The sequence below is a fragment of the Ochotona princeps genome, chromosome 8 (genome assembly GCF_030435755.1).
Source record: "Ochotona princeps isolate mOchPri1 chromosome 8, mOchPri1.hap1, whole genome shotgun sequence".
In the NCBI taxonomy this organism is placed as follows: Eukaryota; Metazoa; Chordata; class Mammalia; order Lagomorpha; family Ochotonidae; genus Ochotona; species Ochotona princeps.
This window is the reverse complement of record NC_080839.1, coordinates 73,066,906-73,079,896: the sequence shown is the minus strand read 5'-3', so window position 1 is coordinate 73,079,896 and position 12,991 is coordinate 73,066,906. Positions and strand designations below refer to the sequence as shown.

Here is a 12,991-nt window from a genome sequence, read left to right as displayed (position 1 = left end):
ATATTTTCTTATTGGACTCAGTGGTACTCAGAAAGGTATCAGTCTTAAAGCTGGTCTCAGAAATAGAAGGAAATTACTTATATTTTACAAAAGCGTATAAATACAAAGTTCTTAGTTGTTTTTCCTATAGAACATTTAGAGTTTATTTTCAAGGTTATTAGTATAGCTTCCTATTTAAAGGAAAAGTAGCTTCAACGTTAAAAGCAATTAACCCTCCCCCTCTAGTAATTATTAAATACTGTTCTTATTTTTCCTTTTTAGGAAGCATTTGAGAGGTAGATACTTTTGGGAGAAGGAGATAAACAATAACTTAAAATGTTGAGTTTTCAAAATCCTTTTTACGTAAATTAGTCTTTAAGACCTCTGGGGAGAGGTAGCATGATTTTTCTGACAGTGAGGGGACAGTCACACTGCTGCTTGCTGCTGGCCAGGGTCAGGTGGTAAACTAGGTGTTTGTTTCCAAGTTAGAAGACTTAGTGTCCTATATGAGTATTAGTGTGATAACAGTAATTACTGTTGTAAAATAAAAATTGCTCTAAATTTGGGTTTTCCTGCTCAGGTAATTGTTTGCTCTGCCACGCTGCATTCCTTTGATGTCAAGAAGCTGTCTGAGAAGATCATGCATTTCCCCACCTGGGTTGATTTGAAAGGAGAAGACTCTGTTCCAGATACTGTGCACCATGTTGTTGTCCCAGTGAATCCCAAGACGGACAGACTCTGGGAAAGGCTCGGCAAAAACCACATCAGGGTATGTGCTTTAATAATGTTAACATTTGTGTAGAATAAAGCAGCTCATAAGCTAGCTTAACCTTGAGCTTTAATGGTATTCAAAGCAAACAGATGTTGTACCAGAGAAAAGAAGGGTGTATTACACTGACAATGAAATGTTAGGCCTTTGGAAAGGCATTGAGTGGGGCCAGCACTGTGGTGCAGTAGGTTAAACTGCTCCCTGCAGTCCTGGCATCTGATCTGGGCACCTTGAGTCCCAGCGACTCCACTCTAGCTCCCTGCTTATGCTCTTGGCAGAGCCGTGGAAGATGGGCCAGGTTCTTGGGCAGGTGCACCGACCTGGGAGACCTGTGTGACGCTCCTGCCCTTGGTCTGGCCAGCCCTGGTCATTACGGCTATCTAGGAATGAACCAGTGGATAGAGCATCTCTGTTTTCTCTTGTTGTCTCTGCCTTTCGAATAAAATAAGGCATTGGGTACGTGATTGACTCTACTTTTATTTTTCTGTCTTTGTAAAAATAAATATGCATAGTGCATATTTTATGTAGTTTCAGATATAGTGCTTTCTGGGTTTCTAACATAGGAACCCTCAGCTGCATCCTCTTGACACACCTTATTCTCCTGAAGGCCATCTTGTTACTTTCCCTTGTTTTTATTAGATTGATCTTTACAAAATACTGACATGATTGTTATTAAAACACAAAACTTTGAAAACCACGTTTGAGTTTTTCCTGTTGTATTTTAAATTGATTGCTTGGGCCTACAATTAATGAAGAGTTCTTTGGAATGTGCCCACAGATGGCAAAGAAGGTTCTGAAACAGCCTGGAGACAAAGGAGCTCTCCCTGTACCTGTTCTGAGTCATAGTGAAGCATACCTGATCTTTTTGTCCCTTCCTTTTTTAGACTGATGATGTTCATGCAAAAGATAACACAAGACCTGGTGCTAACAGTCCAGGTAAGTAACAAGAATGGCTGTGTGGGAAGATTCTGAAGAAACTGATTTTCTTCATTGCATAGATGCCCTATTTACTGTCATGAAGGGCATAGGCTATCCACAGAGTTAGTATAGAAAACTTAGAAGATAAAAGCAACAGAAGTAATTAGATAGGGGGAAGGCTGATATTAGCTAACTTAGAGGAATGTGTTCACTGAATTTAGATAGAGTCTTATCTGAATTAACAACTATTTGAGATTGTAGAATTTTCATTGATCCTAAGAAAGCATCAAATTTCTCTGGAGACAGTTTATGTGTGGGTGAGTTAAACACTATGGAGTGAAGAAATCACAGAAACACATTCAGGAACAGAGTGGGTGGAGAGCGGAGAGGTGGGAGAGACATGTTTCTACTTTGATTGTATGTTGGGAGGGGGATAATGGAGAGGGCTGCCCCTCTGCCTCGCTTCTCATGAACCCAGGAAGGGAATGGTGACATGATGCCACTTTTCAGTCCTAGGTGAGAAAGAGTTGATTGTCAAGTAGGCTATCCATTTCATAAAACGGGAAGTATGGCTTCCAATACATGAGTCTAAGCTTGCTAACCACCTGTCCCATTTCATTTCCTCCTGAGATTTCTGGCCCTTATTGTTGAGGGTTGCTGAAAGATACTCTCATATTCTGTAGCTACTTCTGTTGATTAGGGGTATAGACCTTCCATGTCCCAGATTCAAAGTCTCTTATTTCTATGGAGATCCACTTCATGACCCATAAAAGTGTAGCTGGTGCCGATGGCTATGTCTCTCATTGACATCACCACTCTAAGATGACACTGGCCTTGTTCTATATTTTGAAGTGGCATCCAAGAACCTCAGTTGGTTCACAGGAGTAAGCCAGTTCATCTGTATGTGCTCATGGGCGTGATCCTCTGCCCAGCGCAAGAGTCAGCATAGGAGATGGACATAACATGGACACAAAGGAGTCAGCATAGTGTACGCTGTGTGTTCCAAGGCCAGGACAAACACCTTGGCCTCTGTTCATTGGCCAGAGATCCTGTTGCTTCTAAGACCAATAGTACTTGAAACCCAGATTTCTTGGTGATGCCAGAGTTCCTCAGTTAGGCTCCTCCATTCGGGACTCCGGCCTCATGCCGTGGCCTAGTGAGATTATGACTGCCTGGAACCTGTTGGGTCCCTGTCATGCTTTCCACAGACCAATGCCGTATCATGTAGCAGCCATGGCCTCCCCAGGGACCTGTCAGGTACCTGGCGTGCATCCCCCAAAACTACAGGACCCTAGCCTCAACCCTCTGCTCAAGCTCACTGGTACATTGCAGGTGAGGTTGGCCTGGGGCTCCAATGTCAGGCCCCTGATCTGTCATTCCAGAACCTTTGTTTCTATTGTGCCATGGTACAGCCTGCCTTGGACCTGCAAAGCTCCTGGCTTGCCATCTCCTTGGACCAGTGCTTTGCTGCATCTTGGGTGCAGTCTGCCCTGGACCATTGAGGCTCCCAGCCTGTCCACTTCCAAACCAGCATTATGGCATACTGCTGTGCAGCCTGCCTAGGGCCCCAGTGTCAGGCCCCTACCCTGCCTGCTCCCACACTGGTGCTTTGGTGTGTCTCATATATCCTCGCCCTGTTACCCATGAGGCCTCTGGCCTGCCTACTCCCAAATGCCTGTGTGGGCTCACTGCAGGTCCAGCCTAGCTGGGACCCCAGCGTCAGGCCCCAGCCTGCCTCTCCCTGACTGGCGGATGCTTGTGCCAATGACTATCGCCTGTTCATACTGCTTCAGACATGGTGTGGGCATAGTTTTTATTAATGCTGAATTTTGAATGTTGTATAAATGATTTTTCCTTGGGGAACAAAGAAAAATATCTGTAGTTACAATCATTTTTTTTGAAGTTTTATTTTTATTTTTATTGGAAAGTCAGATAGACAGAGAGGAGGAGAGACAGAGAGGAAGATCTTCCATCAGTTGATTTACTCTCCAAGTGGCAGCAATGACCAGAGCTGAGCTGATCCACAGCCAGGAGCCAGGAGCTTCTTCTGGGTCTCCCACGCGGGTGCAGGATCCTAAGGCCTTGGGCCGTCCTCGACTGTTTCCCAGGCCAAAAGCAGGGAGCTGGATGGGAAATAGAGGTGCCAGGATTAGAACCGGCACCAATCTGGGATCCCTGTGTGTGTAAGGCAAGGACTCCAGCCACTAGGCTACCATGCTGGGCCCGTTTAGTTACAATCTTGTGAAAGATACAGAAATAGTCTTGATTTATTCATTTTTTATGATAAAATATTAGATTTAAATGTGCCATTTGAATCAGTTTTAGTGTGTAGTCCAGTGGCATGAAGAACATTGAAACTGCTGCGTAGCCGAGACCACTGTCTGTCTCTAGAACGTTCCCATCTTTCCAAACTGAAATTCTGTATCTTAAAATCTTGACTAATACCCAGACTTAATGAAAAGACACCTATGCGTAGCTCAGACTGGAGGATGCAAGGATTGTGCCTGCGCGACGTGGGAGAGGCTGCCTGGCTCATGTCAACACGCCTCACGTGGACTGTAGGCAATGATCAGATTGTGTTTGCTTTATGGTTGAATTAAATGATTTTTTTGTATGTATGTAAGGGCAAATTTTTTTAATTTTATGTTAAAGTTTGTTCCAACTTAATTTTATGTGCAAGTCCACATTTACAATATCCACTCAGTCCTTGTTAGAGAGAAGCAGAGACTGCTGGTTGGAACGAATCTGCTGTCCCACTGCCTGGGAATGTATTTATAAAACTCTACTTTTTACGACCTTCTGTATTTTTCATGTAAATGTTTTGCTTAGTTTATTCTATAGATAGAGTTAACGGTGAGACCTTAAAAATATGTGAGGTTGGGTGCAGCGTGGTAGCCTAGCTGCTAACTTCCTCGCATACATGCCAGGATCATATACACACACACACACACACACACACACACACACACACACACACACACGGTCACTGAATTCTTACAGAAGTTAAAGAGCAGCAGCTATAGCTTCACACTGAAAAATAGGATAAATTTGCAGTAACTAAGATATTGCTAACTAGTTGATACTGGAAAATTTTTATCCCGTGGAGTGAGGCATAAACTTCCTTGTATTTAGGTTGATTAGAAAGAGTATAATTATCTAAGTAAATGTTTTTTGAGCAGTGTGGGGAAGTTCATGCGGAGCAGCTTGTGATTGGTTCCACAGGAGACAAGCTTTGGGTGTCTGTTTCTCAGTCTGTGTGTGCGTGTTTGTGTTCCCTTGTTAAGAGTCTCTGGTATGGGTATTTTTGTGCCCCAATAAAGCAGTATTTTAAAAAAGTTAGCAAATGTATTAACTCACTGTTAACTCTGTCTTATTTCTTACTATCCTTGTCCATTACACTTGTATTAGGGCAGAAGTTTTTCAGGAGAGTTAAGTTGTAACTATAATTATGTGTGTCTGTGAGAACTTGGGACTGAAATTCCATTCTTTTTTTGTTGTGGTGTTCAAGAGATGTGGTCTGAAGCCATTAAAATCCTGAAAGGGGAGTATGCCGTCCGGGCCATCAAGGAGCACAAGATGGATCAAGCCATTGTCTTCTGTAGAACCAAAATCGACTGTGACAACTTGGAACAGTATTTCATGCAGCAAGGAGGAGGTAATTGTTCCTCACTTGAAATAAACTGTGTTTCTTTATTTCATAGCTTATTAGCCTCATATTGATACTTTCTGGAATGCATGCCTGGATTGTAAAGCGGTAAAGGCGCATTGCAAGTATCTGCTTATCCAGGACCCGTCCGTGTGATCAGCTCGAGCACGCGTTCTCACTGTGCTGAGCATGCGTCCTGCATCCTGTGGCCCTTAAGTCTTTCAGGAGGAGGAAATGAATGACTTTACTATTACAGTTTAAAGTATAATTGCTAAAATAATGGAGGTGTATCTTCTAAACCAGTAAACGGGAGAAAAAGAATGAAAAAGCAACGTAAGCAAAGAAAAAGGGGAAAATATTTTTTTAAAGCATGGTTAGAAATTACAGAATAAATTCAATGGTAGAAAAGTTAGATATATTTGTAAACTGAAATATCAGTGGACTGAGGGCATAGAGTGTTAGACTGCATGAAATCTATTTGTTTCTTCCAAGGAATGTATCTAAGAAGTAAAGTTGCTGTAATAAAGCATTCGGCCTACAGTGGAGATACCATGAGTCTTACGCTCCTTACAATAGAACACTAAATGTGTAAATCAACGTGAAAAATGCCCCACACAGTCAGTTGTTATGGAAATGCAAAATAAAATCACGATATGTTAGCACTGTACATGATGAGCTAAAATACACCTCCAGCTAGGCGAGGCTAGGGAGCAGCTCACGTGTGTTTACATTGTTGGTGAAGATATAAATATGATATAACCATTTCATTAAAAGGTACTGTAGTCTGTATCAATTATATATTTCTGTCTCATGCTCAGAATTTTAGCTCCTAAGTATTATTTAAGTCAAATGAAATGCAGATCAACAGAAGGTGCGTGTAAATGGTCATAGCACTTTTATTTCTAATAGTCTGAAATGGAAGCTGAGAGTAGGGATGTGAATTATACCAAACTACATCACGTTCAGAGTGCAGTGAAACCCCAGCTGTACGGCTGAGAGCGTTGGTTAGTTATTGTTTCACTTCTGTGTAATTAGTTTTGGTAGTCATTTTGAATGAGTATCTGTGAAAATGTATTATTTCCTTGGATTATGAAGTTTACATTGAACCCAGTTTCTAGTGGGTTGTCTTGCAGTGGTGCCTGCAGCCTGTGTGGAGGTCCAAAAGGCTGTTAGCCCTTAACTGTGGATAGAACTATGCTCTGTTACCCTACTTGAAGTTGGCTACGTTCCACTATGCACCCTGGTAGACAAAGATCAGACACTGAGTACTCTGCCACTCACAGGAAGATGGCATTGAGTCCTGGCTCCTGATGTCTGCCTTGGCCAGCTTTGGCCTTTGCAGACAATTAGGATATGAACCAGTGGATCAGAGATCTTATTGTTTTTTCCAAATATATAAAGAGAATTTACAAATAGCCTGAGGAGAGCAGGTGTGTATGCATGTTCGTTTAGGAACAGCACCAACTTCATAATGCATATTTGACTCTTGCAAAAATGCTCCCTTCTGCTTACCCCTTGATTGTCAGTGTTACAGAGGATGATGAGGTGCCTGGTGTGTGCACGTGCGTGTTAGTTGGCAGGTTACTTTATTCCTGCTGCAGATGAGGAATAGTATCTTAATATGTCCTTGAAAGGACTTTGTCAGTATTCTAGCATTCCATGCAGTTCTTTTTAATGACATCTCACCAGTAACAGAAATTAACCAGAACTTACAGCAAATAGCGGTATAAGCTTTTGTGGAATTATATGGTACTGTTGTCTGAATTGTATTGGCTTTTTGACTGTATACTTAAGTAAAATGTTGCCCGAAGTTAATTGTTGAGTGCACTTTTCACTAGGACCTGATAAAAAAGGACATCAGTTTTCCTGTGTTTGTCTTCATGGTGACAGAAAGCCTCATGAGAGAAAGCAAAACTTGGAAAGATTTAAGGTACGGGTACTTACTTAGTCTTATTTCTTACAACTTAAGATGGAAGTTACATCTGGTTGGTATTACTAAGTCAATTCTTGTCTCCTAGAAATTCTAACCTATTTCTTTCCTGTCTTTATCATGGGAGGGATTAGTGGTGTGACATTGTCTATCAGCACAACACTACTATAATAAGAATTTTCAAACTATGAAAGTTAAAATCTTTTATATATTTTTAGGAAAGGAAAAAAAAGGAGCATGAATGGTGAAGCTTTGTCTTATGAGCCTTCCCCGAGAGTGAAGTCTGTAGTAATAGAGAACTTCTGTGTAGGTTAGGACTGCTGTCCACATACGAAGTATGCTTTGCTGTTACCTGAGGCAGACCGTCCCAGTGATGCGCTTGTAGCACAGGGTTTCAGTTCTGGCTGCAGGGGGGTGGAGCTTGCACTGTGCAGAACTGAAGGTGGTCCATATTGCCACTGGCACACGTTACCATCCAGTTAGACCAGTGTGTTCATCCCACTTGTTAGTACAAACACCATTTTCTCTGGAACGTATGGTATGAAAAAATGTGGGAAGTGCTGGGCTTAGGAGCTTTGGATTGTGTTTACATAGTGGGCATAACTGATAGGGATGTTAAAACATCACCTGGCCCCTTGGGCATGCAAACCACTCTGTCATCTGGAATTATACTGGATGGTAAGTCAGCCTACCCTTCCTTCCTTCCTCCCTTCCTCCCTCCAAATCTCTAATTTGGTTGTGTCTTGGGACATAAATGATATCTCAGGGCTAATTTGTGTTTCCATGTTGAGCACCAGAGGCCCACTCCATACTTATCCTTCTTTATGATTTTGTCTGTTGTCCAAAAAAGTACATCTTCAAGCTTTATTTAATATTCTGGACTTATTTTAATGCAAGGGTAAAAATATTGCTTATATTTGTGATTTTATCTTTTCTGTTCAATTTCTGAAGATGTTTCTGAATGTAATTTTTCAAGAGGAAGCCAAATTTTAACAATGGCTAGTGTCTTTGATATAGGAAAAAGGAAAACAAATGATTGCACTCATTCCTTTATGTTTTAATGTCTTGTTTAAGCAGATCCATAAACTAATGAGTGTCTCAACCTCTGATCTCATGACAGCATTTTGTTGTTGGAGGTCTCAGTGGGAAGGTGAAATTTTCTTGGGGCTGGCCTGGTGGCTTAGCGGGCTAGTCCTCCACCTGGAGCACTCACATCCCACATGGGCTCTGGCTTGAGTCCCAGCTGCGCCACTTCCAATCCAGTTCTCTGCCTATGGCCTGGGAAGGAGGTAGAGGGTAGCCCAGATCTTTGGGCCCCTGTACCTGGTGGGAGACCTGGGGGAGGCTCCTGACTCCCTACTTCGGATTGGCTTGCCTCTGGCTGTTGTGGCTTTTTGGTGAATGGACCAACAGATGGAATATTCTTTCTTTTTTCTGTCTGTAAGTGCTTCTCAGAAATAAGTCGATCTTATTTTTTAAAAAATATGTTTTTATTTTGCGATATATATATGTATATGCTAACAAATTTCTCTCTTCTCTTTAGAAAGGAGATGTAAGATTCTTAATTTGCACAGATGTAGCTGCGAGAGGAATTGATATCCACGGTGTACCTTATGGTAAAAAGGAACTTTATATCCACAGTTTAAATTGTCTTTGCAGTCAAGCTATCTAATCTGTCTGGAAAATTTAGAAGCTGAGAACAATTAGTAATAATTATTTTTATTTATAGTTATAAATGTCACCCTGCCTGATGAGAAGCAAAACTATGTCCACCGCATTGGCAGAGTAGGGAGAGCTGAAAGGTACAGTCACAGCTTGTGTTTGTGCTGTTTAAGACACTTGCATGCCCTGAGAATGAAGTCTAATAAAGACTGAAATGTATTTCAGGATGGGTCTGGCCATTTCCCTGGTGGCAACGGAAAAGGAAAAGGTGATGTTCTCAGTGTTCTCCTGTGTTCGTTAGCTGTGTTGTGGTTTAGTGTGCCAGAGATGACAGCTGTGCAGTTTGCCCATTGAAGTTGGATTCAGCTGCATATAGAATATAACTGAAGTTTTCTTACCATCTTTTTCTCTTTGTTGGATGTATATAAGATGAAATTCACAAAATAGAAATCATTTCCCTAATAATTATAATATCATTTTCACACACACAAAAAATACTGTGCATTCTTAATCAAGGTATCATAGAAGATATTTTAAGGAAGGGTAAGGGCTGGCATTTAACTTACTTATTTTTTTAATTTTATCAATATAAATGTAACATTTCATGTGTTTCATAGATAAAATTCTAAGAAGATAAACATACTTGCCTCCCTTCCTCCCTCCCTTAAGCTACTCTCCTTCTTTCCTTTCTTTTTTATATTTCATATGTACAGTTATGCCAATATATCCCTCACCCAAATTTGCTGATCATACATTTTGACTGCTTGCTTTATTATTCTCAATAGAAAAATATTTCAACTTAATTTTTTATATTAATCTTGATATAGCATTCTCTTTTTTTTATTTAAAGATTTATTTATTTTTATTGGAAAGGCAGATATATAGAGAGAAGGAGAGACAGAGAGGAAGATGTTCCGTCTAATGGTTCACTCCCCAGGTGGCGGCAACGACTGGAGCTGAGCCAATCCAAAGTCAGGAGCCTCTTCCATGTCTCCAACATGGGTGCAGGGTCCCAAAGCTTTTAGCCATCCTCTACTGCTTTCCCAGGCCACAGGCAGAGCTGGATGGAAAGTGGAACCGCTGGGAATAGAACCGTTGCCCATAAGGGATCCCGGCACATTCAAGGCGCGGACTTTAACTACTATGGTATCACACCAAGCCTGATATAGCATTCTCTAGCAATTAATTTTTCATCCTTATTTTATCTGAGAATTTGTATCTGTTACTGACTTCCATTTTAGAAAAAAATTTGACTTACTCTCAAAAATATTCTCAGAAGACCTGCTACAGAATGTGGCAACTGGATGACACACAATACCAGTCTCTTGTTTCTAGTGCCTTGAATATAATGGATACTAAAAAATAAATTTAGAATAGGGTGCTTAGGGTCTGGTGCAGTAGCCTAGTGGCTTAAGTCCTCACCTTGCCTGCACTGGGAACCCATATCAGCACTGGTTCGTGTCCCTTCTGCTCCACTTTTTTTCCAGCTCCTTGTTTGTGATCTGGGAAAGCAATTGAGGATGGTCCAAAGCCTTGGGACCCTGCACCTATGTGGGAGACTCAGAAGAAGTTCCTGGCTCCTGGCTGCGGATTGGCTCAGCTCTGGCTGTTGTATGTTATTTTCTTTCCAATAAAAATAAATCTTAAAAATAAAAGAATAACGTGTTTAGTGTATTTCTGTCTGCAGAGGTGTTAGTGTTTTCTTTTTCTATTTTAGGTTTGGTACCATGTGTGTAGCAACCGTGGAAAAGGATGTTATAACACAAGACTCAAGGAGGATGGGGGCTGCACCATATGGTACAATGAGATGCAGGTACGACTCAGTCGAGCAACTCGGGACAGACGTTTAGCTTAGCAGTGAAGATGCCAGTTAACATGCCTCATCCCAAATCAGAGTGGTTATGTTTCATTCCTGGCCCCAGCTCCTGGGTCTAGCACTGTCCTCTCGTGGTCCCTGCAGGCAGCAGCAGTGGCCTGGGTAACTGGGCTCCTGGCACTCATGTTGTGGACCTGAATTGAGTCCCTGACTTGTGAGTGTGGCCTGGTCCAGCCCTGGTCATTGTACACATCTTGGGAGTGAACCAGCTGATGCGACTTCTCTCTATCACTCTTTCTTTCTCTAGCTACCAAATGAATAATTTTTTGAAAATGGTAATATAAACTACATGTATTTTTAGAAACATTGTATGTCATGTCTTACCTGTAGCCAATTATAACATTAACTATAGTTTGTAAATGATAACTGGTGAGTCTGTCTCTTCAGAAATCATATTAACGTTTTAGCCTTCCTGCATTTATTTAATGCAACTCGCTCAGAGTGCAGGTTTAACTTGGAAATATTTAAATTCCCTTTCCCTTTAGTTGCTGTCTGAGATAGAAGAACACCTGAATTGCACCATCTCTCAGGTAGAGCCAGATATAAAAGTACCAGTGGATGAATTTGATGGGAAAGTTACCTATGGCCAAAAAAGAGCTGCTGGTGGTAAGCTTTGAGTTACTGAAATTCTATTTTAAATGTAAATATTTCCTTTTTGAACCTCAGTTTAATAAGAATCACATGTCATTATGTTAAATGTATATTGTTGGCGTATTAGTCATTCCTGTTCCTTGTTAGGGCTTGCACTTTCCCAGTCCCTGTCTCGGAGCGTGTGTGTTAATTGTGTGGTCTACATGTAAATGATGAACAGCAGTTGAGCTCCTTTTCTTGAAGTGCTAATGTGATAAGGAACATTTTATAGAATTGCTAGGAAACAAAAGTATAATAGATCATTTTGATCAAGGAGTCAGAAACTTATGGCTTAATTAACATGATAACCTCATAGAATCCTTTCACTTAGAATATCTTTCATCAGCTGGTTTCTGAAAAATTTTAAGATTCAGGCAAAATTAAATATTATCCAAACCAAGGGATGGGGTGGAGGTGTCAGGACAGCTGTCTGGCCCGACCTATTTTTCTTGAAATAATGAATGTAACATTTTGAAAACTCAAAGTTCTGGGAATCACTTGCACAGTAGTACAGTTTTATTGCTAGAAGCAATATTCAAAGTGACAGAATTCTGCTGCAGTACTGCGGACAAATATTTCAGGCATGTCATTTACATTACTTTGTAACTTGTGTGTGGTGCAGGTGGAAGCTATCAAGGCCACGTGGACATTCTGGCACCTACTGTTCAAGAGTTGGCTGCCCTTGAAAAGGAGGCACAGACATCGTTCCTGCATCTTGGCTACCTTCCTAACCAGCTGTTCCGAACCTTCTGATTTTCACATATGCAGGATAAGACTGGAGTGATGAAAGGCTGTAGTCTTAAACTCTAAAACACTTGCACTGCTTCCAAGCAGCAGTATTTTTAGTAACTTAAGCTGTTAATGCTAACTCCTGCATGTCAAGAAACATTAGTTTTAGGAATTCTTCATAAAATAACAACCTAATGAAAATAAATTTGGTGACTGTATCTTTGTGAAGGTTTGTGTCTTATTTCAAGCTACTGATACGTGGCTTCTCCTTTTTAAGAACACTGGGCATGCGAAAGAAAGCTTATGGGCGTGTGCGTTTGGCTGAGGATTTCTGTAGCAACACTAGTGAGTATTCGGAGAGTAGAATTTTTCACAGGGAGTGGCCCTGGAGGACAGTTATCAGTTACGGTTAAAGGAGAGTTGTGTCAGGGATGACAGTGTGATGATCCTGAGGTAGAGGGACTACTTGGCTGGTTTAGAAGCCTGGAGGTTTTTACGGATTTAGCGAAAGGCTGTGTGTCTAAGGATTGGTGATTGGTGTGAGGGTTACAGTAGGAGGTGTCTCTGGAGAACTGATTTCTCAGAGCTTGCCTGTTCAGATGGGGCTTGTCCATAAGGATGGAACTAGTCTGCTACATCCTGCTTTTTAGCCTTAAGAGACAAATTTAAACTTGATCCTGCAACTGTACGTCCCTAAATCCTGACTTTTACCTAAAATTCTAGAAGGAAAAGGGAAAAATTTTAAAACATACAACTGAATTGTTCTGTGCATTTTGAGTTTATGAAACAGTTTTGTTTAGGAAAAATTTTTCTGAAGAGCACAAGTTATTGTGATTTCTTGTTTTACAGTGT

The 12,991-nt window shown here is 41.1% G+C and overlaps 1 protein-coding gene across 1 annotated transcript in view; it reads left to right on the top strand.

The window, feature by feature from the left end:
* The window catches only part of DDX1 (DEAD-box helicase 1), a 33,258-nt gene extending 20,901 nt beyond the window's left edge, over positions 1-12,357 (top strand). The window contains exons 17-26 of the mRNA XM_058668258.1: positions 560-748; positions 1,633-1,684; positions 5,175-5,321; positions 7,151-7,242; positions 8,786-8,858; positions 8,972-9,044; positions 9,130-9,172; positions 10,622-10,717; positions 11,266-11,386; positions 12,033-12,357. Coding sequence (XP_058524241.1) covers positions 560-748; positions 1,633-1,684; positions 5,175-5,321; positions 7,151-7,242; positions 8,786-8,858; positions 8,972-9,044; positions 9,130-9,172; positions 10,622-10,717; positions 11,266-11,386; positions 12,033-12,163 — 1,017 coding nt within the window. The 3' untranslated portion in view covers positions 12,164-12,357. The remainder of the gene's footprint in view (positions 1-559; positions 749-1,632; positions 1,685-5,174; positions 5,322-7,150; positions 7,243-8,785; positions 8,859-8,971; positions 9,045-9,129; positions 9,173-10,621; positions 10,718-11,265; positions 11,387-12,032) is intronic.
* The last annotated feature ends 634 nt before the right edge of the window (positions 12,358-12,991 follow it).